Here is a 15,311-nt window from a genome sequence, read left to right on the forward strand (position 1 = left end):
GGGCGCCTGGGTGGCTCAGTCGTTAAGCGTCTGCCTTCGGCTCAGGTCATGATCCCAGGGTCCTGGGATCGAGCCCCGCATCAGGCTCCCTGCTCCGCGGGAAGCCTGCTTCTCCCTCTCCCACTCCCCCTGCTTGTGTTCCCTCTCTCGCTGTGTCTCTCTCTGTCAAATAAATAAATAAAATCTTTAAAAAAAAAAATAATAATAATAATGAATTGCTCAGGTGGGCTCCCTCAAACTCTCTGCCTTGTGATGTCACTGTTGCTTCCTTTTCTGTGGTGCTAAATGCTGTTGCTCACCGGTAGCTAGTTCTGTCTTGGGTCTAGTAATTATTCATCTTTTCTGTTCTGGATCTGATGATCGGTAATAAACAGGAAAGTTATAATGTGGTTTCCTTTGTCTTTAACATGGTGAGGTATTTTCTACTGTTTCAGTATATTTGAGATGTCATATACCATTGAACTACATTTCTCTTATGATTCAGTAGAGGTTAGGTGGCCTTTTTTCCTTTTGGTGGCTTGTCTCTAGACTCAGACACTTTGGATACTGAGTGTTTTGAGTTCCTGTACTTTTGACCTTCATCCTTTTTTAATATCATTAAATGGTGGGAGCAGCTTTTTTGTTTTTAATCTTGGATGGAAGATAATTCCAAAGTGAAATTTTAATGCAATCGCATGATATTAACCCCGTGCACTTTATGTTTATGCAGGCAGAGGCTGGATTTGATGCGAGAGATGTATGACAGGGCAGGTGAGGTGGCCTCGGGCGCCCAGGATGAAAGCGAAGCCACTGTGACTGGCAGTGATCCGTTTTATGACCGGTTCCATTGGTTCAAACTGGTAGGAAGGTACGTGATGATTTCATCAATGTCTTCTTTTTAAATAGTGAATGATTTTGTTTAAAACCTCAGCAGATACTACAGAAAGTTCTGTAAAGAAAAAGTGTGCAAAAATGCTCCACGTATAATCTCATCCACTCAGACGCAGCCAGTGTGTCACCTGGTGTGCTTCCCTTTGTTTTATTCAGTGTGCGCACTTAAGTCTCATCTTTCATCCAGAGTAATTGACAGCCTTTCCTGCCTCTTACAGTTGAAGAGGATAAATTTAAAAGAAAAAGCCTATGTCTGTATGTTGCACAGTTTAAAATCATAGTATGACTTACAGCTTACCAGCTTGCAACCTCTCCTTGATCCAGTGTCTCCTCATTTTTTTTAAGGCAATTTAATCTCACATTAGTCTTTGCCAAGGGTGAGCCAAGTGCATATCTTGGCCATATGCCTGAGCCTCCTTTGTGTATACATGAATCCCAACATGTAATGAAAACAAGTAGTGCCCCTGTGAATCCATACTGAGTCCAAGTTCTTAGAGGTTTAGAATTTAAAAAGCAGAGACATGTAAGTTTTGAGCTTAATGATTTCGGGATTTGAATTGTTTTTCAATTGCAAAATTTTTCTGACCATTTTTAAAGGAACTAGGAAGAAAGGAGGAGCTGAAGTCACAGTATTTTGTAGAAATGAAGTTAAATCTGTTCCATTTCACTCTGATAGTGGAGTGTTTCTAAAGAGTTGAATTGGCCAAACACATCTTATCCAAGCAAGGCACGTACTTGCTTTGCCATATACCATTCCATCCATTTTGTTTTCTGCTCCGAGATGACATGGGAACTGGAATAAACTGGAATAAAGATCACCTTTTTTATTTCACCAAATGTTGAGTGGCTCCTTTGAGGCCTGGCTGCTGATCTTTTGTGTGAACTGGAAAATATAAACATTTTTACAGCACACTATTTACCTGGGATCTGGATCTTCTACTCATGTATTTCCTTTGCTTTTCTTATTCTAAGAACCAGTCCTTATTTCCTTTCACCTGAACCAGATGTTTTATGCTCATTTTATCCTTTTGCTTTTCCACTTGCTTTTATTGTGTTGATTCCCCAGTGGGTTCTGTCCTGTTGACACATATAGCTTCCTGTTTAACCAACTATTCCTCTCTCCTTCCTTGGCTGTGTCCCTTGGCGTCTTCCCTGGTGTCTAGCTCCCCCATTTTCCACGGCTGTGTGAATGAGCGCCTTGCTGACCGCACACCCTCCCCCACTTTTTCCACGGCCGATTCCGACATCACTGAGCTGGCTGACGAGCAGCAAGATGAAATGGAGGATTTTGATGATGAGGCGTTCGTGGATGACACCGGCTCTGACGCAGGGACGGAGGAGGGATCAGATCTCTTCAGTGACGGGCATGACCCATTTTACGACCGATCCCCATGGTTCATTTTAGTGGGAAGGTTGGTGAGGTGATTGTGAGAAGGGCAAAAAGGGACCAGCTCTTGCTTTAAAGAGGCTCCTTGTGCGATTTTGGATGATCTTACCTTAGCAGATTCAGTTTGTGACATGCTGATCTGGCGAGGGAGAGCCCTCAGGCAGTGTTTTTGAGGTACGCAGTCTGCTTGGCATGGCGTACGGCAATGTGTGAAGGCTCTACGCAGAGGACCCCGTCTTAAACCGCCCAGTATTTTCCCTCTGAAGGAGAAAATCCCAGAGGAGAAAGTAATTAAAGCTAAGAGTCTAATGTTACAAGGTCAAAGAATGTTACTATGTTCTGATGCTTCCTTTTTGTAGGAATGTGAGTGAAGAAGCATATGGGGATGACATGAGAAGGAGAGCAGAGCAAGGCCAAGGTTAGACTAAAGGATGTGTAACACCAGCAGGAATCAAGAGGACAAAAGTGGAATCAGGAGTAGTGTTAGGTTACTTAAAAATAGAATCTTAATAAGTAAGTAAGAAAATAAATAAATAAATAAAAAGGGGATGCCTGGCTGGCTCACTCAATAGAGTGTGCGACTCTTGATCTCTGAGTTGTGAGTTTGAGCCCCAAGTTGGGTGTAGAGATTACTTAAAAATCTTAAATAATAAGTAAATATAAAGGAGTAGTGTTAGGTTTATTTTTTACTTAGTTTGAGTCAGAAAAAGAATCCGGAACATGAAGTTACCTTTTGTCTGAAATGGATGTCTTTCTTTGGCCAGTTTCACTAATATGTAGATCTTTGGCTTTTGCCAAAATTTTACCTATAGGTTTTATAATGATGAATCTCATAAAATTATCTATTGGCACCATCAACAGTGGATATTTGTTTAGCACCACATGAAACTGCTTTGTGTGTTAAGTTTGGTTTTCCAAACAGGGCTTGTCTTTGACTCCATCTGTCAGTGATGCAGAGCTCTCATGCACACGCTCCTTGGACTGGGGTCTTTGTCTACACCCAGTCTTCATGCTGAAGTAATTTTATTACAAATTCAACAGTGCAGCACGTGCTGCATTAACAAAAAGTGTGTCCAGGTTTTAAGGTATGCAATTGGATCTTAATGGTGCATTAGAACCACATATTGCTGAGTCCTTTAAAAAGAGGGAATTATGCCAGTGTTAAACAGATGAACACCAGTTCTCTAAAAATTAAAGCGTGGCAAGTATCCTGACCCGGTAGGGAGGTAAGGTTCTAGCACTGAGCTCATGGTGTGACGTTGGTCACCTGCAAGAATTAAATAACTACTGTAGCATACGATCACTGTGGTGGAAAGAGGGAAAGGCAAGATCTCTGGTAGACATGAAAGCCTCAATTATGACCATGGGTTGTAATTTAATATTAGACAGTCTCAGGGTTTTATGATACCGGAGGGACATCTATTCAGTTTTTCCATGAATAAACATTAAGGGATTGTGCAGCCATGAATATTGTTTTCTGTTGGTGTATTGCCAGGAATAGATGCTTAGAATTTCGGAGAAGCTGATTTATATTAAAACTGAGAACAGTAGTTCTGTGTACAAATAATGGGACCATAGTGCTTTTTCTTATTTTATGGCTGTGTATTCTAAAAGGGTTGGAAGTTAGAACCAAGTTTCTGTTCATAAACTGCTTGGTCCTGGTGCCAGTTGCACACCTTCTAATGCTGCTCGTCTGTGTTATCACCATTGCACAGGGAGGACTATGTAGCTTCATCTTACATGGCACATCGGGAAGAACACTGACCCTAAGAGATGTCTGAGGCCTAACGTCCGCTCAGCTGAAACTGAGGCCTGTCAGGTTCTCAAGTATAAATGAGGAGTTAGGTAGGAAAGCAGAGAGCCTTAAAGATCTTTTTTATCTGTCAGATTCTGTCATCCACACTAGCAAAGTGAATATCCTGGTTAAGAGTTCTCCAAAGCATTTGTATTTTGAGTCATTTGTATGGAGAACTTAAGTCAGAATCCCACTTAATATGGACATTCACTGGCTTAAGATACATGCATTATTTCCCTCTTGTTTTGTTCATTTTAATCATATCAGATTAAGTGTAGGTATAAAGCAATCAGCTCTGCTTTGATTTTCAAGTAATTTCCATATGTTCGGCTTCCCAGGTTCCAAAACTTAACTTCAACTTGCGAGGAAGAGGTTAGTGGAGGAGGTGAAATCATGGCCATCAGTAAAATGAAGGATAGCTCTTTACTTTTCGCCCTTGACTACATTTCTCATCTACAATCAAAATTGATAACTATGCAACATCACCCAGATATTAGTGGTCATTGTATGTGTAAGAGAAGTAACTTCTTTCCTGTTTTTGTGATTTCACAGGATTGGATTTCCCATATTGGCACATAATTGCAAATACAATTCACTTGTAAAATTTTCCAGTTTCTTGTGAAATTCCGTTTGTAGGTTTTGTTTCTTGGCCTTGGCTGCCTCTGGTGAATTTTTATATGAAAATGAAAAGAGCTTGTCCCTTTAGCTATTCTCTTATGGCATGCTGGGATGTTATGAACCATCCATCATAATTTGGGATGAAATGTAAAATATTTAAGCTAGTCTTCTGGGTTAAGAGGGGGCAAAAGATGGTTATCCTGACATCGAAGTCTGAACCGACATTGTGTTCTTTAACTAGAACCATAATTAGGCTGATTTGTCTTATCTTTATGTTGACCAAATTTGTTTCCCTTTTGATGTAACTTCACAGAACTTATGCTAATATACCCTTTACATCTTCCCCTCTCATTCCTGTTCTCCTTCAGTCTGCTAGGTCAAAGTATAAGGACTCTCAAGAATGCAGAGTATTTATAAAAATTCCAGCTTAAAAAACTTCAGAGGAGAACTTCTGTGGCATTGACTTTGGGCTAAGGCTGTCTTCTGATAACAGGACAGGGAGAGCTGGCTAGTGACCGTGCAGTTGCGTAGCCGGAGAATCACAGAAGACTCTTTTCTAAGACGGGAAATACACAAGAATACTTTCTGTCCTTTCACCTTTGGAATAACCATTGCCATAGGTGGAAAGGAGATTCTTGTCTTTAATGTGTGCTCAAACAGTACTTTGTTGTAATGCGTGTGTGAACATGATATGCAATGCCTTCAAGTGGGAAGCTTTTTGAAAATTAGAAACAGGCGTTCCTGGTGTAAGTATAAAAACAACTATACAAATTAAGTATAGTTAGGAACCTAAACATGTTCTCTATAGTTAATATCCATCTTGAATATATCTTAGAAAAATCAACCTAGTATATAAAGTTGGATGGCTTTGCTTCTCTACCTCTGTTGTAACCCATTTTTCTGGAAAATGTTCCACTTCTACTTAAAGATAGAGGACAAATCATTTTCTGTTCACTTATGTACATACATGCTCAATCATGTTGATTGAATGTTGAGTGTATTTACTCAATAAATATGCCAGACCCTCTGTAGACAGTGGCAAGCAAAATCAGACATGATTCCTGCTCTCACGGGTTTGCAGTCTGGTGGGTGAGACAGACAAATTAAACAGTCACATAAATGAAAATCATAGCAATGATGGAATCATGTATGTTACTGAGATCACTTAACACTGGGGGAGCCTGTCATGAGAGTGTTCAGAATAAGACCTGCAGATATGAAATCAAAGGCGTGAGGTGGGTAGTAGAGTTCAGGGAGGACTCCACGCAGGGGACAAGTATGTGCGGTGACTCTGTAATGGTGAGGCATTGAAAGTGAGCACGTGTGGCTGGAATACCATTAAGAGACAAAGGTGGTCTGTATGGTGCTGACTTGGGAAGTGAAGCAGTCTGTTTGGTACCGTATGCCAAATTCTTAGTCTTTAAACTCTGTCACAGTAGCTGATTTTTGAGAGTCTTGTTTGTAATCCTTTTTGGAAGACTTTTCATTTTTTAATTTTTATGCAACAAAGCTTTAACCCTCTGTTTCTTAGCATTTCCTTCCCTACCTTTGGAGCAGACTGAAAGGGAAGTAGACTTCATTTGATCTGATTCAGTGTTTTACTTACAGTTATTTTTGTTATGCTTTTCATTCACATTTCATTTATGTTCTTAAAGTTTTATTAACATGTTTTTCTGTGGTGTATTTTGTCTGTTTTCAGTATTTTTTTCATTACTTTGAGTTGAAATCCCACAAATCCACTCCATCTTTCCATTTCTCTTTGTTCTAATGTAGATTCAGAACAGGAAAAGAAGCAGACAGGCATATGTGTCACGTTCAGTTATGTTTGATTTCTTGGTGCAAATGTTTACTCTTTGTCTTGCCTTGTGTTCAAAGATCAGCATATACCCAGTGGGAAGACAAGAGTAACAGTCGGAACTAGATTCTGTATCACATCCACTAATTGGAATGAACATACCTAAGCTTTGTGATCACCTTTTTATTGTTAAAAAAAAAAATTAATAGATACAAAATAATGAAAGAAGTAAAAAGAGTACAAATGTGATGGGAGTCTGCTAGTTTGTTTGAAATAGACGATATTAGGTCTATAACTTCCCTTTTGTGTTTCCATTTCTGAGTTAAGTTTTGGACTCCAGGAACAAAAGCAGTCCTTTAGGGATGAGCTGTCTTTTTCTCCCTGGATATTTGTCTCCGTGTCCAGCCAGAGTCTCCTATAAGCTTGTTACTCAGAAACTTCTGGCTACAAAACCTCTCTGCTCGTATGTGTCAGTCACTTGCCTGAAAATAATAGTCATTTCCTAGAGCATTTCCATAATGCTGTGACTTGAAATCTATTTTAGAGTTATTAACTGTATTTCAGGCACATCTCCTGCCTTTTTTGTCTCCTGATTTCTGTTTTATCTCTTGGCAGAAATAAAACGCCATTATGTTAAAAGGTTAAGTTCTTTAGTGGGTTCCCTTTTCTCCACCCTTAGCAGTATCCATAGGACAGTCATCTTTAAAGTCTATTTCCAATTGTTACTCTTCTATCTACACTAGTCATTTTGTTTTTTAACTGGTTATTTTTATAGAGAGTAATTTGGTGTAAGTAGGTCTTTGTCGACTGCTTTACCAAGCATTTGCATTTCTTTCTGTATTGTCTCTGCCAAAAAAGCAACAGGAAGCAGTCTGGTAGTGCAGAACAGAAAGGTGGCCTTAAGACAGGGCCCAGAAACCCTGAAGGTATTCTCTGGAAATCTGAAAGCCAGCTTCTCTGTCTGCGGGGTGCTCAGATGTTTGTCTCCCGGTTTCTGTCTCTAGGGCATTTGTTTACCTGAGCAACCTGCTGTATCCTGTGCCCCTGATTCATAGGGTGGCCATTGTCAGTGAGAAAGGTGAAGTGCGGGGATTTCTACGTGTGGCTGTGCAGGCCATTGCAGGTAGGTGACCCTCTTCCGGGTGAGAGCTTTGGATTCTTTGCCTAGAGACAAAGCAGGCCAGTTCTTTTGCATGATGGCTTGTCTGTCGTGGAGAAAGCTTTTATTGCTTCCTTTTAGTTATTATTCCCCAGTATCATAAATAGATTCTGTTTAGTCTGGGCCACAGCTATTTTGGAGTAATGGGATGAAGGGATTTCCTTTAACATAAAGAACAACTCTTATGGAAGTCATTTATAAAACTGCTTCAGAAGTAACAAAAGATATTCAGGACTTTTTCTTGCTTAATTTTCTCTCATGGAACTTGTACCAGACATTTCTGTCCTTTACTGTTTTGTTGTTTATGGATCAAGATTCTGATATTTTACACTTCTCCATGATCCAGCCTACATTCTGAGGAAAGAATGTGGCCATTTCCTATAATTTTTCTCTTTTAATTTCCAAATGCCATACGGTATGGAGTGACCTTTCAGCTGTTCCCTGTGGAAATCTGTGGCACGATCACCAGGGTTGAGTTTATGGAAGTTTGTGCAAGTACAGTCGAGTACCTTCAAATATTTGTTGGGTGGTATTGAGCATCATCTTGCCAAGTGAGGATCAGTGTTTCTAGGTATACATTTGAACAATAGCAAGAATAAAACCAATTTTTTATTAACTAGTCTCATTTGAGCTAAGCAGGTTGGTAAATATACCTGAGTAGAGTTGGGAGCAGCCCCTGTGACTTTGCTGCTTCTGGCTTTTCCTTTCTGAAGCAAAAGATTGTTCTTTAGCATCTCCTTTTACTAAAGTCCTCGAACCGGAACACTCCGCTACTTTCCTGTTTATCTCATAATCCAACAAGAGCCATTCATCTGGCCCATATGTAGTCTCAATTGATCCTTCTCTTTTTTGTTGTTGTTTTCTACTTAGCGGATGAAGAAGCTCCTGATTATGGTTCCGGAATTCGACAATCAGGAACAGCTAAAATATCTTTTGATAACGAGTACTTTAATCAGGTGAGAAGCCTTACAGGGAGAGAAAAACTCATAGAAGGAGAAAGTAGAAGACAGGTTTATAAGGAGGACGTTCACTAGGAAACAATTCTTCTACCTAGAACTACAAAAGACAGATAACTACGGGCTCGTTCCATAGAACACAGGGCATATCTAACAATTACAGAGGTAAAGGTCCTTACTTATATTTTATTGTATTGCCTTTTCTCGGGCAGCTCTTAATCCACATAATTTTCCAGTCACTGTTGCTTGTTGGGCAAATAGACATTAAGTAAGGAGATTGAGGGAAATAAGCTGTTGTGCTACTTGATCATCTACCTGTTCCTGCCTTGTTTTCAGAATGACTTTTCTTCAGTTGCAATGACTCGTTCTGGTCTATCCTTGGAGGAACTGAGGATTGTGGAAGGACAGGGTCAGAGTTCTGAGGTCATCACTCCTCCAGAAGAAATCAATCGAATGAATGACTTGGGTACGTAAACAGAGTTTACTGTGACTGGGGAGACTGGGGACATTCTCAAAGAGGGCAAAATATTGACCACCGTCAAGGGAGATAGTTGCTTTCATCGACTAGGAATGGAAAGAATGCCCTCCTCTCTCCTCTTTGAAAGGTGTTCTGTGCCATATTTGAACCATATGTGTGTTCATTTGACCCTCTTTAGATTTGAAGTCAGGCACTTTGCTGGATGGTAAGATGGTCATGGAAGGGTTTTCTGAAGAGATCGGCAACCACCTGAAACTGGGCAGTGCCTTCACTTTCCGAGTAACTGTGCTACAGGCCAGTGGGATCCTCCCCGAGTATGCAGATATCTTCTGTCAGTTCAAGTAAGCCCACCTCTGCCTGCCTACCTAGCTGTTGACCCAGGTGACATCCTTTGTGCACCACCCAGTGCTTTATTTATCATATGTGAGGTGTTAACACTCTCAAGAGGGAAACTACTACCAGTTTCCGAAATAAAACAGCTTTCTTCACTCCAGGGGGGAATAAGAACCAGAAACCTAAAATGGTATGAAATAGAATTTGCTGTGGGGGGGAGGAGTGTAACCATGTATCCTGCTAAGAGGTTTATATAAGGAGTAATTTGGTGTAAGTTGGTCTTTGTCAACTGCTTTACCAAGCATTTGCATTTCTTTCTGTATTGTCTCTGCCGAAAAAGCAACAGGAAGCAGTCTAGTATTGCCATTTTGACCACACAGATATTTCAGGAGTATCTTCTGTATCTGGACACTGTGGCCTGTCCTCCTCTGCTGGAAATATAGGATCGGATGTAGATAAGCCTGTTTATTCATCTTTTTAATGCTCTTCATGGGGAAATATCTTACTAATAAACAAGTCTGAAGGCCATGAATTATCCAGCTACCAATTGTGCCTGTTCAATACTTGGGGGGGAAAAAAAACAAATTAGAGTAAAATTCCACGTCAACTGAAGAATAGTATGTAGAAAAGATATGACAGGTTTCATTCCTTAGCCACTTACAAGCTCTTTCTATCCTATAACCCTCTGGAACTTTGGAGTTTTTCTTCTCATGACCCCCCCCTTGGAAAACACTTTTATTGACAGTCTTAAGTTTTAATACCTCCAGACATCAGTGGATCTCTTTAGTACTTATGAAGGGCCATAGTACAAGAGAGTGCTGTCTCACGAGCCTCCTTCCTGAAGTCTGCAGTTGGCCCCTGGCGCCACCAGGAGGTTGCTCTAGAGTTCTGCCATCCCTCTCAGAATGTGCCTCTCTGCCTTCTAGGGGTCCTAATACAGTTGACAAAGCACTGCCTTTATGGAGATTTTAGCCAAGTCCCGAATCAAATGTGATTACTGCATAGTAAGCCAATAATATAATTTGCTATGACTCACAGTTGTTGTTGAAGTATTATCTATCCAGTGTTGATTTTGCCCATTCAGTGTGTTTTCACTAGCAGCCCTAAGTTAACGTTGGGGGATGGAGTTGGCTAGATGATCCAGTTGCTTTGAGCTTTCATTATTATACCAGTTAGGCAACTGAAATATTTTTTTAAAGATTTTATTTATTTGAGAGAGAGGGAATGAGCAGAGGGAAGGGGAGAAGCAGACTCCCCGCTGAGCAGGGAACCTAACGTGGGGCTCAATCCCAGGACCCCGAGATCATTACCTGAGCTGAAGGCTTAACCGACTGAGCCACCCAGGCGCCCTGCAACTGAAATATTTTATGGAAAAGACCTACTTGGTTAACTGGCATGTGAAATGCCAGTAATGTTACGTTGATATTTTGTCCTAAAATCTCCAGCAAGAGAGCAGCATCTCCACCTGGTGTCAGCTGTGGAGAAGACGGAATGTTGACTCATATTGAAAGAAGGGCCAGATTCTTCTTGAGCTTTTACAAACTCTCATCTGGCCTGTGTAGAGAAGACACAGCTGTCGGGCAGTATGAATGATTTCATGCATCACCATTGTGGAACCCCAGGATATTTGTACCTGCTCTAAGCAGAGCATTGGAGGAGTGTAGATCACAAATCAAGTAATGCCCCCGGCAGAAACAGCTTATGGTCTGGAGAGGAAAAAAAAGAGTAAGAAATACAAGAAGGAGAGGGGCACCTGGGTGGCTCAGTCAGTTGAACGTCTGCCTTCAGCTTGGGTCGTGCTCTCTCATGAGCTCTCTCCCTCTCTCAAATAAATAAAATCTTGGAAAAAAAAAAAAAAGAACAAAAAGGAGGGGGGCGGGGGGTAAGAAGAATGAGAGGAAAGAAAGCAAATAGAAGAAGGTACGTGTAGTACAGACTGCTTCGGTGCTCGTAACAGGTGGCATCTGGGATGGGGAATGTGGGACAAGAGCACTCCACTGTCCTCAGACTCAGTGAACTGATTTAGAAGACAGGGAGTTCATAATCCTGGTTTCTCTACCCTATGCAAAGTATTCCCTTTTTCCCCCTTTTCTCTTGTGGGGTGTGGGATGTCCTTCTGATGGATATTTCTGTCTGGGAGTAAATCTTTGTATTCAGTATTCTTAATTTTCTACTTCTGTTTATTTCAGACTAATAGGGAGGGAGAGAGAAGTAAAAACTCACTATCTGTGAGAATAATAAACATAGTCTGTTGCCTCACAAGTATCTCAGAAGTATCTTCTATATCTGGAGAACTATAGGAGATACCTGCTGTCTTTCGGGGAGACAGGCATATAAATACATTATCATAAAGAGTGAAACCATTGCAGGGCGCCTGGGTGGCTCAGTTGGTTAAGCGACTGCCTTCAGCTCAGGTCATGATCTCAGGGTCCTGGGATCAAGCCCCGCATCGGGCTCCCTGCTCGGCGGGAAGCCTGCTTCTCTCTTTCCTACTCCCCCTGCTTGTGTTCCCTCTCTCGCTGTGTCTCTCTCTGTCAAATAAATAAATAAAATCTTAAAAAAAAAAAAAAAGAGTGAAACCATTGCTATTGAAGAGAAATGGGTCCCTAGTGCTGTGGGAAGACACAACTGTTTGGGTGAGTTAGGGAAGACTTCCTGGAAGAGGTGACATTTAAATCTAATCTTTGCAGGTCATCAGAGACTCTCCTAGGCAAGAACACTAACAGGCTTTCATACTACCTTATGGAAGCTTGAATCTGCCAGATCTTTTCTGCACAAAATGATTTCATAATTTTTATTCTCAGTAAAAAATGTTCCTACAAAGAAACAGGAATTCACTGAATTCACTCTTGATGCTCTCTGAGATACTCTTGCATATGTGTCCACATAGCTAAGTGGTCAGGGTCAGTTATCTTTCAGTCATTTTTGAAATAAAATCTAAAATGCTGTTTGAGTGATAATGGAAAATGTATTATTACAAGGAACTACAAATTACTTGGTTCAGTTAAAGACTGTGCTTAAGTAGGCTGCTTCTTTCCAAGTCAGGTTCTTTTTTTTTTTTTTTTTTTTTTTAAGCAGGGTGGTCGGAGGGGACAGAAGGAGAGAAAGACTCTTAAGCAGGCTCCCTGCCCAGCTCAGGCCTCTGTCTCACGACCCCGAGATCATGACCTGAGCTGAAATCAAGAGTCGGACGTTTTAACTGACTAAGCCACCCAAGCACCCCTCCAAGTCAGGTTCTTAAAACATAGATCTTGATGAAATTGTGTAATGCAAAGTTCATGTGTCTTATTTTTTTAATTAAGCTTTTTGCATCGCCATGACGAAGCATTCTCCACTGAACCCCTCAAAAACAACGGCAGAGGAAGTCCTCTGGGCTTTTATCACGTGCAGAATGTAAGTGACATGGACGTTTTTGCCAAACGCATTGCAGGTCTGGGGGCTGTCTGAGAGGCCAGTGTTAGGCAGTCATCCTGTGTGGGTGGCCTTTGGCTTTCTCAGCCCTGGAAGGAGGATTATCCAAGCTGCTTTGTGGTGAAAATAGACAATGGAGGGAGTGGCCAGAGCGGTGAGGTAATCCTCAGTGGACTGAGTGGCCAGCCTTCTCGGAGTTACAGTGGGCCCCATGAGTGTGTGGGGGTTGGGCTGCCAATAAAATGTTCCATCAGTTTGAATGCAGTGAGTTGTTTTTAGTGTTTCCATCCTAGAAAAATAAGTGCATTTAATATGAGTTTTGTTAAAGTTAATCTATTGTCCTTTAAGCTATAAGATACTTAGATTGCTCAGTTGTAGAAAAAATTAAAATGATCTTTTGTAGCTAAATTAAGATTCAGTCTCTTTTCCTTGCAGCTGATAGTATGATGAATCCATGAGTGCCCCTTAGAGCTCTCATTTGTGGAATAAGACAACTGGCCTTCCGTCTCTTCTAGGAAGGGTCACCCAAACTCTGTTCAAAGTCATCATCCTCATCACAATAGCTAACATTCTTTGAGAGCTTATTTCGTGTCAGTCACTGTTCCAAATGCCTTTTTTGTGTCTTCATTCATTTACTCCTTACCTTTATAGTATAGACCCTCATAACCCCCATATGACAGCTGAGATAACAGGCACAGAACAGTTAAAGTCACTCACCAGGGGGACAGAGTTAGGAAGAGGCGGAGATGGGGTTTAAGCCAGAGCAATGTGGCTCTGGTATCCAGGATCTTCACCATGACATGAAACACTCTAATTCTCTTGCTAACCATATCCACTCTCTAAAGTGCAGGCAGAAAGGACAACACTGAAAATGGAACAGCAAACACAAAACTTTTCTTTTTTAGGTTTAATTGCATGAATATAAGCATGCACGTATCTGATAAATACTCACTGGGATAATGTGCACAAGGACTGTGCCTGACATGTCTGGGGAGTAAGGATGAATCACAGAGGATCATGCCCCCGAAGAGCTTAGGGGAAATAAAATGAATATTTAAGCAGCAGTAGCACACGATCCAGAAAGGTATTCCTTAAATGCAAAGGGAGTAAGAAAGAAGGGAAGGTTATTTCCATTAATTTAAGTTATGTTGGGTGGAGAAAGGTGGGGAACTTCCTGAAGCATATACTTGATATTGTACCTGGTGCCTGGTCAACAGTCATGTTTTTCTCACTGTTGTTACTATTAAATGGGGGCCTTGAAGTATGGAAATGACTTAGAAGCACAGAGACGGGGGCAGGCCTTCCAGGCAGAGCTGTTGCCTGGTCCAGTCCCCAGGCACCACAGGGGAGCGAAGCACAGGCAAGAGGAGCAGCAGGTGAATTTGTGCCCAAACAGTAAGTGTGTGAAGGGCAGCAGGTGGGGCAGATGACGGAAGGTCTTGAAGGCCTGGAGCTTGGTGAAGTTGCTTTAGAATGAAAACCAGGGAGGAGCCCCTGTCTTGGTGTGGGAGGCCTGCTGAGTCAAATACCCAGCTCATACTGGCTCCTCAAAAGTGCTAAAGTTCTGATTGCAGCAAACGTGTGTTTGTTATAGTAAATTTTTCCCTAATCTAGTTTGGCTTTATTCCTTATTAGATTGCAGTGGAGGTCACTGAATCATTTGTGGACTATATCAAAACCAAACCGATAGTATTTGAAGTCTTCGGGCATTATCAGCAGCACCCACTTCATCTGCAAGGACAGGAACTTAACAGGTTTGAACCAGATAAGCAAAGATTCTGTTGTTGCTCTTGTTACTCTTACTGCCACTTGTCCGGAAGGAAGAAATCTTTTAAGGGATTAAGATAACTGAAGAACAGTTTTCTCTGTTACCTGATGTTCCCTCTTTAGAAACATCACCACCGTTTTTCTAAGCCACGGAACCACTAGCTATAGGTAAAGCACGTTGAATTTTGCCCAGCTAACCTGGCGTACCATCTCTTTTGTAGGAAGAGACTTTGAACAGGATAGAAAGTGAGGTGATAAGACACAAGGATTGTGTGTAATTGTTCCTCACTACCCAGAACTTCAGGAAGCATGAGCTATAAGTGGAGACATCACAGTTGGTGAAGAGAGCAACGACGGGGGCTTTTGGGTGATGGCAGAGTGTCAGTGTTAACAGAAAATTTCTCGTATTTCACTTATTAGCTAGGACCCACAGGGGACTTTCATTAAAATATCTGAGCCTCAGTTTGACTATGTGGGATTATGTCTGGTGTCTGATATTATGCCTTATCTGAAAGTGCAAATGATCTGTTTCTAGAGGGGATTTAAACATGCCATTATTGTCAACATGAGACCCTTTCTCAGCCTTGAACTTTGTTTCCTTCCTTTGCAGCCCGCCTCAGCCATCTCGTCGCTTCTTCCCTCCGCCCATGCCGCTCTCCAAGCCAGGTGAGCCCTTCTCTGGGTGACGGGGCTCTTATTTGGATGGCTTTTCAGACAGAAATCATTTTTACATGCCCGCTCC

The 15,311-nt window shown here is 41.4% G+C and overlaps 1 protein-coding gene across 1 annotated transcript in view; it reads left to right on the forward strand.

Annotated features, from left to right (window-relative positions):
* KIF1B (kinesin family member 1B) overlaps positions 1-15,311 on the forward strand; it is a 137,286-nt gene that overhangs the window by 95,906 nt on the left and 26,069 nt on the right. Inside the window, exons 24-32 of the mRNA XM_081816819.1 lie at positions 666-847; positions 2,034-2,282; positions 7,470-7,588; positions 8,495-8,580; positions 8,917-9,046; positions 9,237-9,399; positions 12,694-12,784; positions 14,438-14,556; positions 15,180-15,235. Coding sequence (XP_081672945.1) covers positions 666-847; positions 2,034-2,282; positions 7,470-7,588; positions 8,495-8,580; positions 8,917-9,046; positions 9,237-9,399; positions 12,694-12,784; positions 14,438-14,556; positions 15,180-15,235 — 1,195 coding nt within the window. The remainder of the gene's footprint in view (positions 1-665; positions 848-2,033; positions 2,283-7,469; positions 7,589-8,494; positions 8,581-8,916; positions 9,047-9,236; positions 9,400-12,693; positions 12,785-14,437; positions 14,557-15,179; positions 15,236-15,311) is intronic.

Source organism: Leptonychotes weddellii, chromosome 4, assembly GCF_054177405.1.
Source record: "Leptonychotes weddellii isolate Sample4059 chromosome 4, ASM5417740v2, whole genome shotgun sequence".
Taxonomy (NCBI): domain Eukaryota; kingdom Metazoa; phylum Chordata; class Mammalia; order Carnivora; family Phocidae; genus Leptonychotes; species Leptonychotes weddellii.